General features: G+C 38.5%; 2 protein-coding genes across 3 annotated transcripts in view; one reads left to right on the top strand and one right to left on the bottom strand.

The window, feature by feature from the left end:
* Window positions 1-235: 235 nt before the first annotated feature.
* LOC117983810 (ATP-dependent RNA helicase DDX24) lies at window positions 236-14891 on the top strand. Of its 2 annotated transcripts, none has more exons than XM_069499737.1 (15): window positions 236-519; window positions 1419-1608; window positions 2372-2638; window positions 3165-3719; window positions 4523-4675; window positions 5040-5193; window positions 5977-6154; window positions 7023-7149; window positions 8092-8224; window positions 9212-9301; window positions 10811-10922; window positions 11555-11672; window positions 11960-12137; window positions 13646-13811; window positions 14762-14891. In XM_069499737.1, the coding sequence occupies exons 1-15, from the start codon at window positions 373-375 to the stop codon at window positions 14861-14863; spliced, it is 2670 nt and encodes an 889-aa protein (XP_069355838.1). In that variant the 5' UTR covers window positions 236-372; the 3' UTR covers window positions 14864-14891. The 2 variants fall into 2 exon arrangements, with proteins under 2 accessions (XP_069355838.1, XP_034826324.1); XM_034970433.2 differs by having other exon boundaries at window positions 1419-1644.
* A 304-nt stretch (window positions 14892-15195) lies between these two features.
* LOC117983834 (lactase/phlorizin hydrolase-like) overlaps window positions 15196-17205 on the bottom strand; it is a 64054-nt gene continuing 62044 nt past the window's right edge. Inside the window, exon 21 of the mRNA XM_069499707.1 lies at window positions 15196-16860. Coding sequence (XP_069355808.1) covers window positions 16611-16860 — 250 coding nt within the window. The 3' untranslated portion in view covers window positions 15196-16610. The remainder of the gene's footprint in view (window positions 16861-17205) is intronic.

The raw sequence follows: 17205 nt of genomic DNA, 5'->3' as shown, positions 1-17205 counted from the left end.
GTTTTTGGTTGTTTACTTTTTTTTGCATTTCGAGCAAAGGTAAAAAAATAATATAATACCAATAATCAATCCTAAACAATCTTTTATGAAAATTCCTAAACCATTAGTGAAAATCAATAGAAATAACTAATTTTGCATTTAGCTTTTAGAAATTTTGATATTTAAAATTGTTTATTTTTACTCTATGGTTTTTATTATATCTGTAGAATCAACTGTTGTGGTCACTCGTCTATGGGAGTAAATGTGTTCTGTGGTCTATGGTTAAAATCCATAGTTAAAATGTTAAAATCATTTTGAGGTTAGAAACAGTTAGAAAGTTGTAAACATTTTAGGTTAAAAAACATTTTGTTATCATTCAACAAATAAAAAAATATGTCGAAGAAAATAAAAACTATGAAATGGGATTCAGTGCCCTTGGATGGGTTTCCAGCGTCAATGATGGACAAATTCCACGGATTTGTTGGACTGGAGGAATGCACCGACTACGGTCTAGATAAAAGCAATAAGCGATCAAAAAGGGTATTAAAATGTTATACCTACCTACTTAATGAATTTAAACTAATTTCTACTTTCTATTGATTTATTTCTATACCGAAATATACCACAAATCTTGCGGTTGGGAAGTTGAAACTGTGTTGCAGTTAGTTGATTATAAATTACTATATTGCGAAGAAAGGTGCAGCAAGTGCCCTGCTCTACTTAATATTTAAATCTACATAGTAACTTCTTAGTTTATGGCAGTTTTTATTAAACTCACACCCATTTGGTTTGTACACGATCGTACAGAAACGCTAAATCGCTTGGCGGCACCGCTTTGCCGGTAGGGTGGTAGCTAGTCACAGCCGAATAAGCGTCCCACCAGACCAGGCCAGAAATTTAGAACTTATAAAATGCTAAACCCCTGCCGGGAATCGAACCCGGGACCTCCCACTAATAAGACAACAGCTCTTACCACTGCACCAGGAAGGTTGTCAATCCTTAAGGGTGTGTGTGGACTAAAGCGAGATGAGTGAAGCATAGGTGTGTGTTGCATACAATCAGTTTGTTGAACACATGATGCAATCGGATATTGTTACGTGAGAAGGATCCAACTCACACAGAGTTAGTTTCTGCCCAGTCATCTTTAAAAGTTCAAACTAAAAAAATATTTCTTCTACTTATGTCACAATAGCTATCTGCATTCTGCATTCTAAACTTCCGCCCTATCCATTCAGTAGTTTCAACTGTGTTGATAATCTAGTATTTAAAAATGTATGTTTGTTTTAAATAATAATAATAATAATAATCAGTTAGTCAGTCAGTCTTTTGTCAGTTGTTGTTGTTTTAATACATTCCTGCATATCTTCAGTCTACTCATCTTGACTTCAGTGTAAATGTACTGTTAATTTTACTCATTGCTATCTTGATTTTTTTTTCAGAAAAAACAAGATAACATCTCAAAACAAAATGAATCAAAGCCAAAAGATTCAAAGAAACGTAAACATAAAGAACGTAAAAATCCACAAGAGGCACCCACAGTTCCAAGCAAAAGAGTCAAATTAACCAATGGTTTTGTTGTAGAGACTTGTAACAAAGTGGCACCATCTGCAACCAATGAAATTGGCAAAGATAATGATTTAAAACAAAATAACACACTCTATACAGGTATTTTTATTTTATTCATTTATTCGTAACTAGATGATTCCCGCGGATTTACGTTTTTCAAAATCCCGCGGGAACTCTTTAATTTTCTGGGATCAAAAGTAGCCTATGTGTTATTCCAGGATATAATCTATCTCCATTCCAAATTTCAGCCAAATCCGTCTAGTCCGTAGTTTTTGCGTGATTGAGTAACAAACATACAAACATCCAAATATCCAAACATTCAAACATCCAAACATCCACACTGTTACATTTATAATATTATTAAGATTAGGACTAGAAAGAACCTATGTTTCAAATTTCAAGTTAAAATAACAATAATTAAAACTGTCTATACAAACTTTCCCTTCTATTTTACCACCCTTAAGGGAGAGATTTTCCAAAATGACTTATACAGATTTTTATTATTTAAAGCTAATAACCTAAGTGTCGATTTTCAAGTCTCTAACTTCAAAAACATAGGACTTTCATACAACCTCCGACCAGCCTTTTACCCCCTTACGGGGTGGGAGATTTTCTCAAATCTGTTTCTTAGTTGACACCTATATCCTAGAATTAACCTACCTTCCAAATTTCATGATTCTAGGTCAACGGGAAGTGCCATATATAGGTTTTCTCGACAGACACGACGGACAAACGGATAGACAGACAGACAGCACAGTGATCCTATAAGGATTCCTTTTTTTCTTTTGAGGTAGGGAACCATAATAAAAACCTTTCCTTGATTCAGGTAATCAAACAAACCATAATAAAACCAAAAAGGAGCTAAACAGTAATGAGACGTCCACCACAGATAAAACACAAAGTAAAGGAAATAAAACTAAAAAGCGGAAGTTAGGCGAAGACATTTCCGAGGTGGTATCCAGCTTGACACCTGAAGATATGCTGTCGTGGGCAGAGTTCAAACTGCCACAGGAAATTGTTGATGCATTGATGGAGCTAGGGTTTCTACGACCCACTAAAATACAGCAGTTGAGCTTGCCGGCTGCTATTCATGGTAAGTTTTATAGTGTTAAGAACCTTTGAGAGCTTTATGGAGAACTCTCAGGCATGCAGATGTTTGCCCTTTTTCATTTGGCAACAAAATGGACAAATTTTGTCAAAAATGCGGCAACCCTAAGAGCACTCACTTTGCTCAGTGGTCTGATTGCTCAGCACCAACAATTAGATGATTTTAAAATTAGTATATGTGTATTCAATAAACTATGTATATGTAACTTCTGACTCTATATGCGATTTGGCGTTGCTGTAAGCATACCGAGGATATTGTTTAATAAATCAATGCAGGTTTCCTCACGATGTTTTCCTTCACCGTTAAAAAAAGTGATATATAATTACTTAAAACGCACATACCTCTGAAAAGTAAGAAGTGCATGCCAGGGATGAACCCCCGATCTCCGATTATGAGGTGGACGTCCTAACCACTAGGCTATCACAGCTTTTTTACTAACAGAAAAGGAAATAGCACTAGTTAAATAAGTCAGTTAAGTATTAGATTCAGTTAGTTATAAATCACATTTTAGGTAGAAGAGATATCTTAGGAGCTGCAGAGACTGGTAGTGGCAAAACCCTGGCATTCGGCCTGCCAATCCTATCTGGTATAATGAAACTAAAAGAAAAAGCAGAACTGAAAGGCCTAGATGTGTATGAAATACCTTATAAAAAGACTTCAGTTAAAAAGAAAAGCAAAATGGAAGTTGAAAAGGGTAATAAAACCAAAAAGAAAGGTAACAAAGATAAGGAAGTTAAAAAGAAAAAAGAAAAAGAGGTTAAGGAATCTTCTGAAGATGGTTACAGTTCTGGTGATGATGATGAAACGAATGAATCACCAAAAGTCGGTGATAAACAAAATAGTGAAGATTTTATAGAAGAAATTGAAGTACCGATTAGAAAACGTGAAGAATCAGTGGATGAGGGAAATGATAGTGATGAAGATAGCTATAAACATTTGTCAGATATGTTCGATTCTGATGATTTGAAATCTAGTGATGATGATGATGGAAATGATGAAAAAGATGATATAAGTGAGGATGATAATGAAACAGATGGGGTTGATGAAGTTGATGCAAATCAACAAGGTAGGTCAATCTTATTTGATAATGTTAATATGATTAAAGTTATAATACTAATGATTATTTCGTAGTTTAACGACATATTAATTGTTAACATATTTGAAAACTATAATAATTCATTTAATTTGCTACACTCAAAATTTTTGTGATTGGCTGAATTTATTGTAATCATTGTTAAACTGTTCAGAATAAATACCTTTAGAAGTAGCCCTATTGTGACACTTACTGTTAGAGCGAGATAGCTAAATGCATTTAAGCTCTTATTAGAACGTGACAAAATCATTATGTTTTGTCCTTATCACCGTGGCCACCGTTTTTTTGTTTGCCAAAATGTATTTGTACGTGAGATTTTGGCAAACAACGTGAAGTGAGGTTATGTTGACTCAAGTATTGTAAATAAATAATTGATTCGTTTTGTTTTTTGTTTTTGAAGTAATTGTGTAATGGTGGGTTGCAGTATACTAGGCTACAATAGCCGAAGCGAACGTAAAATAGACGGAATAACATTTCACAAGTAAGTACCTCTGCTTGAGCGAGAGGGACTGAGGGGACCATGCTAGTTGCATATCTGGACATATCTGTGTTAAACAGTGTATTTTAGCAAATTTGCGAAAGATTATCAGCCAATCAGAGTAAATTTCGATTGTCACACTAGCTGTCAAATTAAATGTGCTTGAACTTCTTTTTGCAATCAATTCTGGAGGCCTACTGCTACACTCTCGCAACCTGTCAGTTACAGTCTGACGATCGCAACTTCTAGGTCGATTTCGTAAAACCTGCATCAATCATTATACAATCTCAATTTTCAGGTATAGGATGCGTAAAAGTAATAGATAATGTGGAGATGCCGGGAACTGTGGTCATCAAAACTGGGAAGCCTTTGTATGCCCTCATCTTGACCCCCACGAGAGAGCTGGCCATGCAGATCAGCAGGCATTTGATAGCGGCTGCTAAATATACAGGTAAGATAAGATATTATCATATTCCCAACACTCCATACTAGCGAACAGATTTATTATATACTATCTGATGTCCTCTCATCACCTCTGACTTTTCGGAGTTATGTGCATTTTAATTAATTAAAAATCACTTGCTTTAACGGTGAAGGAAAACATCGTGAGGAAACCTGCATGCCTGAGAGTTCTCCATAATGTTTTCAAAGGTGTGTGAAGTCTACCAATCCGCACATGGCCAGCGTGGTAAACTATGGCCAAAACCGTTTTCACTCTGAGAGGATACCCGCGCTCTGTAGTGAGCCGGTGATGGGTTGATCATGATGATGATGATGATGATGATGATAATACCACTTTATCACCTTTTGAACAGGAATAAAGGTGGCCACCATAGTGGGCGGTATGGCGGCGGTGAAACAGGAGAGAGTGCTTCGGTCTGGGCCAGAGGTGGTCGTGGCCACGCCGGGGCGGCTGTGGGAGCTTCTCGGCCAGGGACAGCCGCATCTGCAGCAGCTGCCCGCTGTCAAGTGAGTATCAGTAGGGCGATTGTCTAAAACCTGCATCAATCATTATTACAATCTCAATTGTTCTGATTGGCTGAATTTGTGCGATTCTTGTTGCAACAATGCATTGTGGCCAATAGTGAGCGAGCATTAACCAATCAGAGATGATTGCGATCGTGACATTATAGCTGTTAAACAACCGCGGTAGGGCCACGGTTCCACCCATCTGTCAGTCCGTACGCCCGCGTAGACCTCAGGTGCGTCGTTCGTGAGTCCAGTCGAATATCCCCCCCCCCGCAAATGCGACTTAAAAATACTCCAAAACGACTTCTATTACTGTATTTATTAAAACTATATACACGTTGTTAGGTTTATGATAACAGGGTTGAATTTCCAAAAATCCTGGAACACGTATTTCTTCATTTGTGACCGAAAACCCAAATACCAATTTTCATGCAAATAACTTGAAAAATGACGGACTTTCGCACAAACTTTCATCCCCTATTTGTCCCACTTAGGGGTAGAATTTCGAAAAATCCTTTCTTAGTGGATACCTACTGTTTACAAAGAACACACCCTCCAAATTTCATGTCTCTAGGACCAGCGGTTTAGGCTGTGCGTTGATATATATGTCAGTCATTCAGTCAGGACTTTGAATTTTATATATAGATATTGCATGCTAACAGGCAGAATTTGGCTGTACCATTTTTGTTTTTGTAACATCTCCACTGTTTACCCAGATTCGCAATAAAGAAAATTGAATTGAATTGAATTGAATTGTCACTTGAAATTAAAAATTGTTGCTAGATTTCTAGCAATAGACGAAACGGACAGAATGCTGGAGCGAGGTCATTTCGAGGAACTGGAGCCTCTGTTGGAGAGACTCAACTCTGACGAAGCACATCGCAGCGCCAGGCAGAACTTCGTGTTTTCGGCCACACTTACCCTTGTCCACGACTTGCCAACCCATATGAAAGGGAAAAAGGTACGATTGGTAATCCTATCCTAATAGTCTTTAACTTAAACCCTTTTTTGATGTGGGGGGAGGGGGGGGGGGAGTTGATTATATGGGGTTTCTACCCCTGGGTGGCTATCCTCAGCATATATTAAGAGGCTCCGGAAACTCTTAAGAAGCTGCGCCGGTCCCTCTAATGCGCGAAGAAACCTGCGTGCCTGAGAGTTCTCCATAATGTTCTCAAAGGTGTGTGAAATCTACCAATCCGCACATGGGCAATATGGTGGTGCGTGAGGTGTGGGTAAATGAAATCCCGTATTCTTCTTCTAACCACCGATCTGTATTTCTTGTGAATTTGTATATACACACAAAGATATTATACTATTTACAACGTAACTATATTTACAACAAACTTGAAGAATAGAAAAAGGCCCGCGGTTCGATAAAAACAAAATTAAATAATTATAACGCGTGTCTGGCGTGCGGCCACTGAACATGCGTGGGCACGGTGTCGCAGTGGCGCGTTGGAACAGACTGGCGGGTTGCAATTTATTAGGTCGGCATCGATATGCGATGCGCGGGCGCAGGCGGGTGCAGGCGGGACGTCACACGAACCGGTTTATGTAGTTAATTTCATGCACGCGACCTGCGGTCTATATATGAAAGGTGTGTTTGTTTGTAGTTTGTGTATGTGAATTTTAGTATGTATGTATGTAGTTTGTTTGAAAGTGTGTGAAAGATCCCCATAGGCAAAACCCTTCTCACTCTGAGAGGAGACCCGCGCTCTGTAGTGAGCCGGTGATGGGTTGATCATGATAATGATGATGCTTATATACTTGGATTATTTATTAGGTGTATTGAAAGTTATAACCTAGGTTAATAATGCTTATTTTTCCAGGTTACAAAAGGGGGTAAAATAATAAACAGGAGAATAGACAAAATGACTGCTCAGCAAAAGATCAAGAAATTGATAAGCATGATTGGGATGACGGACCCTAAAGTTGTGGATATAACTACGGATTTAGGTAATTATAATATTCTTCATCAAACAATCGGTCAAGTGCGAGTCGAACTCGCACAGGAAGGGTTCCGTACCATCTAGAAATAACACTTTTTAATTTTCATGACGGCAATTTTGAAATCTTTAATATTTGTTATAGCGGCAATAGGAATACATATTCAGTAAAGATTTCAACTCTCTACCTATTACGGTTCACGAAATACAGCCTACTGACAGACGGACGGACGGACTAGTAGACGGACAGCGGATTAATTATAGGGTCACGTTGGCACCCTCTTGGTACGGAACCCTAAAAAAATAGTATCTATAGTATAAGTTGAATCTGTAAAACTATCGATTTTTGACGTGTTACTGAACTTCTGTTGTCCGTCCGTCCGTCTGTCTGTCAGCGGGCTGTATCTCGTGATCAGATTTCTCTAAAATTGTATTTGCAATACCCTGACAGGGTCTCATGTACTTATATACAGCAGCAGTGGGCGTCTATCGGTTGATGATGATGAAGCTTTTGGTCCCTACGGTGCGGTAAGGTGACGACTTAAAAAAATATTAATTGGGTGTTTGACTCCAATTTTTTTATTGCTTTATTATAAACTAGGATAAAAATAATGACGTAAACTGAAAAAACTAATTAAATCGATCAAATAACAAAAAAGTTATAAGCATTTAAATATTTCTGATTATACAGAGATAGCGATATAGCATTTTGACGTCACACCTCACTAATGCCATAGTAGCTTCGTGCGGTTTCATACAAATTTTCGTTTTGCGAGAAAGGGATAGAAGACCCTCCCACTCCAAAATTAAAATGCCTGTAACTTTGTAAATCTTGTTGGATTTTAATATTTTTTTCAGCGTACGTCATTATTTTTATCCTAGTTTATAATAAAGTAATAATATTTATCAAATTCAAAAGTAGGAAAATACCGGATTGTGTTGTTGTCCACAGGCACGGCAGAAACGTTGACGGAGTCTCGCATAACGTGCTCGTTCGAGCACAAGGACGCGTACCTGTACTACATCCTGAAGCGGCACCCCGGCAGGACCATAGTGTTCTGTAACTCCATTAGCAGTGTTCGAAGGTATATTTACCTTTAATAGCACAGATATGTCCAGATATGCAACTAGCGTGGCCCCCTCAGTCCCTCTCGCTCAAGCAGAGGTACTTGTGCAATGTTATTCCGTCTATTTTACGTTCGCTTCGGCTATTGTAGCCTAGTATACTGCAACCCACCATTGCACAATAACTTCAAAAACAAAAATCAACAAAACGAATCAATTATTTATTTACAATACTTGAGTCAACATAACCTCACTTCACGTTGTTTGCCAAAATCTCATGTACAAAATACATTTTGGCTAACAAAAAATAAGTGGCCACGGTGATAAGGACAAAACATAATCATTTTGTCACGTTCTAATAAACGCTTAAATGCATTTAGCTATCTCGCTCTAACAGTAGGTAAGTGTCACAATAGGGCTACTTCTTATAGTCCTTGTTCTGAGTTTAATAGGGTCTTGGTTTGTAGCAACAAAATGATGTGGTGTTTTGTATAGAGGCAGTTTATGGGGCTAGAATTAATTATTAAAGAGAATAATTAAAAAAAATTAGATATTTCTTAATTTTTAACTAGCTGATGCCAGCGACTTCGTACGCGTGGAATTAGGTTTTTAAAATTCCTGTGGGAACTCTTAAATTTTCCGGGATAAAAAGTAGCCTATGTCCTTTCCCGGGTTGCAAGCTACCTCTGTAGCAAATTTCGTTAAAATCGGTTGAACGGTTGAGCCGTGAAAAGCTAGCAGACAGACAGACTTTCGCATTTATAATATTAGTATGGATTTAAGTTTTTTTTTTTTTAAAGAATATTAGCCATGTTAAATGACTAATATTCCCCTTCCTCTCTAACTAAGCGTCAAGCTTGTGCTAGGAGTAGGTACGACAATAGTGCAGCTGGCGGGGTTTGAACCGGACGACCTTTCGGTTTTCAGTCCACTCCTTTACCGGTTGAGCTATTGAGGCTTCTGATAATTTATTAACATCATGACTGATTGCGTGATGTATTGATCAGGTTGGCGCAGCTACTGACGTCACTGAAATGTCAGCCGCTGCCTCTACACGCCAGCATGCCGCAAAGACAAAGGCTGAAGAATCTCGAGAGGTAAATATTATGTAGTAGTTCGTCTTTGGCCTTCTTCTTGAAATTTTTTTTTTTTTTTTCTTATTGTTGAGTGCCAATTAGCTACTCAATTATATTACGATCTAGCCTAATGTATGACTAATAAGTAATTTTATTTTAACCTAAACTTATAAATTATCTTATATACTAAGAAATTGTCCACTGACGCATCTTAGTCTTTCTTGATTTGAGATATGACACTTTGTTCACGTGTTCTTTCAGCACTTACACTATGTACACTATCACTAATCACTATACACTAACTCAAAAGGTTTGGTCCTTTTTAGTCTTCTCACTGTCTCCGTTACGTCAAGCAGCTGGATTGCTTCAACGTTAACGTGGTGGTGAAGCCTATAGTCGTGGGCTTTGGCAGATTTGGTGATAACTTTATGGACGTATTCAATTTGAAGAAACTTCTTGAAATGCCGTCTCCTATCGGAGGCAATCATTAGGGCTATCTGCACCTTGGACACTGCGTGGAAAAGAGATCGGTACTCTTCCCGTACCATTGGCGTAAATTCTTTAGCCACTATGTTCTTTTACGGCCAGGTAGTTTTCTGCTGGCTATTTTCCCCTGAATAATGAGCTGCAGGAAGTCGTATTTGCTATTTCTCATAATGTGGCCTTCATACTCCAATTACCGCACTTTTATCCCTTATAATTGGAGTACAAAGTTTAATACACTAAGGCTTAGTTTATTAAACGTTGAACGTAAATACGAAATTTTATTGAAATTGGTTTTATATCAATCGAATAAAACTAGCTTTCTCCTAATGGTCGTGTAAAAAATGCGTATTTTGGGGAAAATTCGCGATTTTTTTGTATCCAGCCAAATTGTGCTAGTCGTGTTTTGGCTCTCGTGATTCACTAAAGAATATCTTTAATTTTTATAATATTGAAAAATATATAACTTAGTTTTTGTGGCCAAAACTTGATTCTTTGAACATCCGAAATGTGTCTCAACACCGTTTTTGGGACGCATATCGCCTTAACTAAACTTCTTTCTTTCTTTCAAAGCGTTTGTGGCTAAACGTGTTATTGGTACTGATTCTGAGCACACCTAAATTTTAGAGAATTCACATCCTCTTCTTACTAATATAATATGAAAAGGACAGACACAGTTTGACAGTTTTACATTTGTATTCACCGAGCTGAAGGCCCTGTTTTCCGAGACACAGTTTCTACTAGTTCGGAAAACAGGTGCACAGTATTGTTTTGGTAAGAATTTTATAATAATTAGTTTTAAGGTACGTGTAAATAAATGATTTTATTTATTTATTTATTTATTTACATTTAATTTTTAGATGTTAAAACCCGTGATTTTAGCGCACAGTCTAGCGTATTGTTTAAATTTGTAGCGTGCACTAAAATTTAGTCTTTAAATGTAAAATTCATGTTCCGTCCTTTTTTAGCAATATTAAAAAGAAAAAGATGCAGATACTTTAAATTTAGTTTAGAGAGAGACAATGCCAATATGTGTTGTGGTGACAGGTTCCGTGACGATCCTCACGGTGTACTGGTGGCCACCGACGTGGCAGCGAGAGGGCTGGACATACCCGATGTGGACCATGTCATACATTACCAAGTGCCCAAAACGGCTGAGGTGAGTTCGTATTTCTAAATATATAAAAGGAAAAAGTGACTGACTGACTGATCTATCAACGCACAACTCAGACTACTGGACGTATACAGATAGCTATTATGACTTCTCCAAGCTACGCGATATTGGCGAAGTGAAGTAAGTGTGCTGTGTTGGCACAATTGAAAGCCACACAATAAACAACAACAACAACAACAATAGCTAGGTTTTTGAAAAGTCAACTCCTAAGGGTGTGAAATTGGGGGGGGGCTTGTAATCCACGCGGACGAAGTCACCTGTGATAGCCTAGTGGTTCTCTTCTCACTCTGAGAGGAGACCCGTGCTCTGTAGCAGGATTGATCATGATGATGATGTTAACAAAATCTTCAAAGTCCTTAATCCTCAAATATGGTTTTATGTCCGCGTACTTCGTCCGCGTGGATTTACGTTTTTCAAAATCCCGCGGGAACTCTATGATTTTCCGGGATAAAAAGTAGCCTATGTGTTAATCCAGGGTATAATCTATCTTCATTCCAAATTTCAGCCAAATCCGTCCAGTAGTTTTTGCGTGAAAGAGTAACAAACATACACACATATAAACTTTCGCCTTTATAATATTAGTTTGATTGGTTACATTCTTACACTTTTGTTCGTAGAACTACGTGCACCGCAGCGGACGCACGGCGCGCGCGTGCAAGGAGGGCCTCACTATCCTGATGATGGAGCCCGCGGAGGCCTACTCGTATTCCAAACTCTGCAGGACCTTGAACAAGAGTAAGGATTTGGATCTTTATGTTGTGTGTGTAGATTGTAGAACTACTGTGTGTGTGTGTGGTGAACTTGGCTCGCGACCTGGACGCCCTGATGCTGAAGAAGCTATTGCCTACTAAAATGAGAGCGAGGGAATAGAGAGTCCAATGTTAGCATCTAATGATGAGACGTCTGTCTTATGATCTATTCGTGATTGTGTATATGAACACTGTCTAGTTCTGAAGAAATCATTATATTTAACCGACTTTATGAAGAGGTGTTCTCCGTTTATTCTCATGTATGATATACAGCGTCGGAGCTAGCGAGCTTCCCCGTGGCGTCCCACAGCCTGGCGCCGGTGCTGGAGCTGGTGAACTTGGCTCGCGACCTGGACGCCCTGATGCTGAAGAAGCGGAGAGTCACCCAGGCGCAGGGGTGGCGGGATCGCGTCGCCAAGGAAATGGACATGATCGTTGATGATGATGATGTGTATCCTTTATATAAACACTAGATGATGCCCGCGACTTCGTCCGCGTGGAATTAGATTTTTTTAAAAATCCCGTGGGAACTATGTCAGGAGCTTATGTCACTCTCCAGGTCTTTATCTATACCCATGCAAAAAATCACGTCAATCCGTTGCACCGTTGCCACGTGATTGAAGGACAAACCAACAAACCAATAAACAAACACACTTTCACATTTATAATAAGGGTACTGACTACTGACTAACTTATGTCCGCGACTTCGTCCGCGTGGATTAAGATCTTTAAAAATCCCGTGGGAACTCTTTGATTTTCCGGGATAAAAAGTAGTCTATGTCCTTCCCCGGGATGCAAGCTATCCCATTTAAAATGCCAAGCGGGAGCGAGAGATTGCATAAAATTGGGATCCAATATCTCGCTCTAACTGGTTAGTCGAAGTGGGATAGCGATAAGTAGGTATTTGCTTTAAGTAAGTATTTATGTCACTCTCCAGGTCTTTATCTATACTCATGCAAAAAATCACGTCAATCCGTTGCACCGTTGCGACGTGATTGAAGGACAAACCAACAAACAAACACACTTCCACATTTATAATAAGGGTACTGACTAGCTTATGTCCGCGCCTTCGTCCGCGTGGATTAAGATCTTTATCCCGTGGGAACTCTTTGATTTTCCGGGATAAAAAGTAGTCTATGTCCTTCCCCAGGATGCAAGCTATCCCACTTAGACTGCCAAGCGGGAGCGAGAGATCGCATCCCAGTGGGATCCGATCTCTCGCTCTAATTGGTTAGTCGAAGTGGGATAGCGATAAGTAGGTTTTTGCTTCAAGTATGTATTGGAAGGGAACTCTCCATTACTTCAATTCATGAGGTATATCTACAGGGTGTACCAGAACGCTGGCAAAAACGAAGACAGGTGATAGTACTGATGATTACTGATATGATACAATCTATACTAATATTATAAATGCGAAAGTGTGTCCGTCTATCTGTCTGTCTGTCTGTCTGTCTGCTACCTTTTCACGGCCCAACCGTTCAACCGATTTTGATGAAATTTGGTACAGAGTTAGCTTATATCCCGGGAAAGGACATATGCTACTTTTTATCCTGGAAAATTAAATAGTCCCCATGGGATTTAAAAAAAACCTGAATCCACGCGGACGAAGTCGCGGGCATCATCTAGTAACAAATAAATAAAAAAATCCTATTATTCATATATAATAGGATATATTTCAATAAAACATCTGACTGACGCCAGAAGTCAAAGAACGTTACATTAGTAGGTCACTCGGAGTCAATTACACGTCGTAAGCGGGGCATTGACCCGAGTTTTGCACGCTATACATAGCGGGTTTGAAAAATACTAAATCACTAAAACTACAAAATGAGGCAACTGGTTATTGCTATTGGATTGTGTTTAGGTAGTATAACAATAACGCTAAGTTTTTGCTAGCGTTCTGGTTACACTATATTATCTAGTCAATGTCAAAGTCAAAATCCTTAACTAACAAATCAGCCCAACAGCCCGAATCGACCCTTCAATAGACAAAGCCCTGAAGATGAAGAGGAAACAGCTGGAGTCCATGCTGGCGAGACCCCTGTTCCCTAGGGGGTTCTCCTTCAAGTACCCTACTCTTAACGACCCCAATGCATTGGACATGCCGGAGGAGAACGCTTTACAGGTTTGTACTATCAACACCATCATCATCAACCCATCGCCGACTCACTACTGAGCACGGGTCTCCTTTTAGAATGAGAAGGGTTAGGTCATAGTCTACCACGCTGGCTAAAACGGACATAACTCCCAAAAGTTAGAGATAGAACTTCCAACCGCCCGAATACAAGGCGGACGTCTTAATCATTAGGCTATCGCGGCTCTTATTACAAGACAATATACTAAATTATAAATGCGAAAGTATGTCTGTCTATCTGGCTGTCTGCTAGCTTTTCACGGTCCAACAGTGATAAAATTTGGTCCAGAGTTATTTTACAACACGGGGAAGGACATAGGCTACTTATTATCCCAGGGGGATTGACCCCGCGCCACCTATCTACGCAACGTTCATTGACTTCTTACGTCAGTCAATGTTTTATTTGCAATAGAACATTGCGAACTTTAACAATAATACAGGTATTTTTATTTCCTTTTTTGCGGGTTACATACTAGCGACTCACCCCGGCTTCGCACGGGTAGCTTATTACAAATTTCGTAGGATCACTATTTCTTTTTGAAAATAAAATAATATAGCCTACGTCACTCAGGAATAATATAGTTTTTCACTGTTGAAAGAATTTTCAAAATCGGTTCAGTAGTTCCAGAGATTACCCCCTACAAACAAACTTACAAACTTTACCTCTTTATAATATTAGTATAGACTATGCTTATGCTCGCGACTTCGTCCGCGTGGACTACACTTTCAAATCCCTATTTCACCCCCGTAGGGGTTGAATTTTGAAAAATCCTTTCTTAGCAGATGTCTACGTCATAATAGCTATCTGAATGCCAAATGTCAGGTCGATCCGTCCAGTAGTTTGAGCTGTGCGTTGATAGATCAGTCAGTCAGTCAGTCAGTCAGTCACCTTTTCCTTTTATATATTTAGATTATTATATGGATTATGTTTTTATGCACAGGTAATGAAAAAAGCTATAGAGACGGGCGAGCTGAAGAAGGAAAAAAGAAAAGGCAAAAACGACGCGTTGCTGAAGTTAGAAAAGAAGTTCAAAAAACTTTGAATTATGTTAATAAATGCTCTATTTGAAATTTCAATGTTTTATTCGTACATCTATATAACCCGGTCAAGTGCGAGTCGGACTCGCACACGGTAGGTGCCGTACGGATTTTTAAATTTTTTGCATGGCGGCCATTCTGAAAGACCTTATCTTGGTTTTTAGGCTTCCGTAACCTAACGGCGGTTACGCACTCATCCGATCCGAATCCGTGAAAGTACGGATATAAAAAATATCTACGACATAAATGTCATAAGCTACCAACTGGCCGCCGACCTTTGTCCGTGTAGCCAATCCTCTTTATTTTTGGGCGATCGTGAAAAAAAAAACTAAATAGGTAGGTATTTATAGTATTTTATTAAAAGAAAAATTTGAACTACTTAAGTAGGTACTATTATGTAGGTCTGTACATCTAAACGTAAATAAATTTATGCAATTAGCTAACTAAAATATCTATTTACATAATTTAAAACTTCAAAATAAAGTATTAAAATTAATAAAGTAACACTCCGCCACTATAAGTCCAACAAATTGCTAATGCGCGTGGCAGAACCCTACGCGTGAAGCCAGATAGGAAAATGATAAAAAAGATCTATTTAAAAAAAAGGGTTTCTAATTCGATCTGCTAAGATTTGGAAAAACCTTCCAGCATCAGTTTTCCCCTCCAATTATAATATTGGTAGTTACCGTCATCTCCTAGGCAAACGCGCTCCATCTTAGGCTGCATCATCACTTGCAACCAGGTTGCAGCCAAGCGCTAGTCTATCTGAATAGTGCTACTTCAGAAAAAAATTATACACATTGAAATTTTAGTGGTTGTCTTCCCGCGGCAGAACGATTTGCTCTCAGTAACTAGTACCTACTATCGAAATTTTGAAAAAAAATAAACATCTCTTATGATATAGGTAATAATTAATACTTCAAGATTCTTCTGAAAAGAGACTTAGGTACCTATTACCTAGGAGGTACCTATGCACACTTAAACGTAAATAAATAAATAGCTAACTAAAATAATTATTTACCTAGACTAAAACTTAAAAATAAAGCACTGAAGCTTAGAAACATTCCGCCACTAGCTGCAACACTGCCGCCATTGTTTTGCGTCCGCCGGATTCTATGCACGGCGTAACTCTTGTTGTATACTACCTACTTTGTAAATAAAAAAGTAAAAAGATTCTTATTAGAATTTAAATATCTTCATAATAGGTGTAGTCTACGTAAGGCCAACATTTCTTATGATATAATAATTCAAAACTCTACTGAAAAGAGTCTTATTACCTAGGAGGTAGGTAACGTAAATAAATAAATTACTACAAATAGCTAACTAAAATAACTATTTACCTAGCCTAGAGTAAAACTTAAAAATAAAGCACTGAAGCTTAGAAACATTCCGCCACTAGCTGCAACACTGCTGCCATTGTTTTGCGTCCGCCGGATTCTATGCACGGCGTAACTCTTGTTGTAGCAAGAATCCGCAACATCCTACGAGCGCTTTGCGGTCACACACGCGTAGTAGTGTGCGTAAATACGCGCAGTTTTCGTGCGATTACCTAGTCTACCTACTTTGTAAATAAAAAAGTAAAAAGATTCTTATTAGAATTGAAATATCTTAATAGTGTAGCCCAACATCTCTTATGATATAATAATTAATAATTCAAGATTCTTTTGAAAAGAGACTTATTATTACCTAGGAGGTACCTATGCACACTTAAACGTACCTAAATAAATAAATTGCTACAAATAGCTAAAATAACTATTTACCTAGACTAAAACTTAAAAATAAAGCACTGAAGCTTAGAAACATTCCGCCACTAGCTGCAACACTGCTGCCATTGTTTTGCGTCCGCCGGATTCTATGCACGGCGTAACTCTTGTTGAAGCAAGAATCCGCAATGTCCAACGATCGCTTCGTGGTCACGCACGCGTAGTAGTGTGCGGAAATACGCGGAATTCTCGTGCGATTCGGATGATCGTAGTCTATTTCGTAGAGACCAAATTTAGTTCTGGAAATAATAAACAATACTTACTGCCACATTTGATTTATACTTAATAATTATTATTTTGAACTATATTTTATTAGATATGGACGTTTGGGATAGGGAATAAACTCGCAAAAACGAAAGAACGAGGCGATTAAGGGGACTTTATTGGCTGGGTAGCACGCTGATTAGCTGATGCTCACTACGTGGGTTTAGTTTTTGAAAATCACGTGGCATCTCATTACCTATTTGGCGGGATAAAAAGTAGCTTTTGTCACTCTCGAGGTTTTTAACCATATGCGAGCAAAAATAAGAAACTTAGAACTTAGGGTTTATGTACTTTTGTGTGATTTACAATGGTGGCAACAG

Source organism: Maniola hyperantus, chromosome 7 (assembly GCF_902806685.2).
Source record: "Maniola hyperantus chromosome 7, iAphHyp1.2, whole genome shotgun sequence".
NCBI classification, from domain to species: Eukaryota; Metazoa; Arthropoda; class Insecta; order Lepidoptera; family Nymphalidae; genus Maniola; species Maniola hyperantus.
Note: the sequence above shows the minus strand (reverse complement) of the source record. Positions and strands in the feature narration are given on the sequence as shown.

Bases quoted from the DNA above. Each gene is read 5' to 3' on its own strand.
- LOC117983810 (XM_034970433.2), top strand. From the start codon at position 373: ATGTCGAAGAAAATAAAAACTATGAAATGGGATTCAGTGCCCTTGGAT. The intron at 9,302-10,810 runs GTAAATATTATG...TTGTGGTGACAG, and splicing joins AGGCTGAAGAATCTCGAGAG to GTTCCGTGACGATCCTCACG. The intron at 12,138-13,645 runs GTATCCTTTATA...CTAACAAATCAG, and splicing joins ATCGTTGATGATGATGATGT to CCCAACAGCCCGAATCGACC.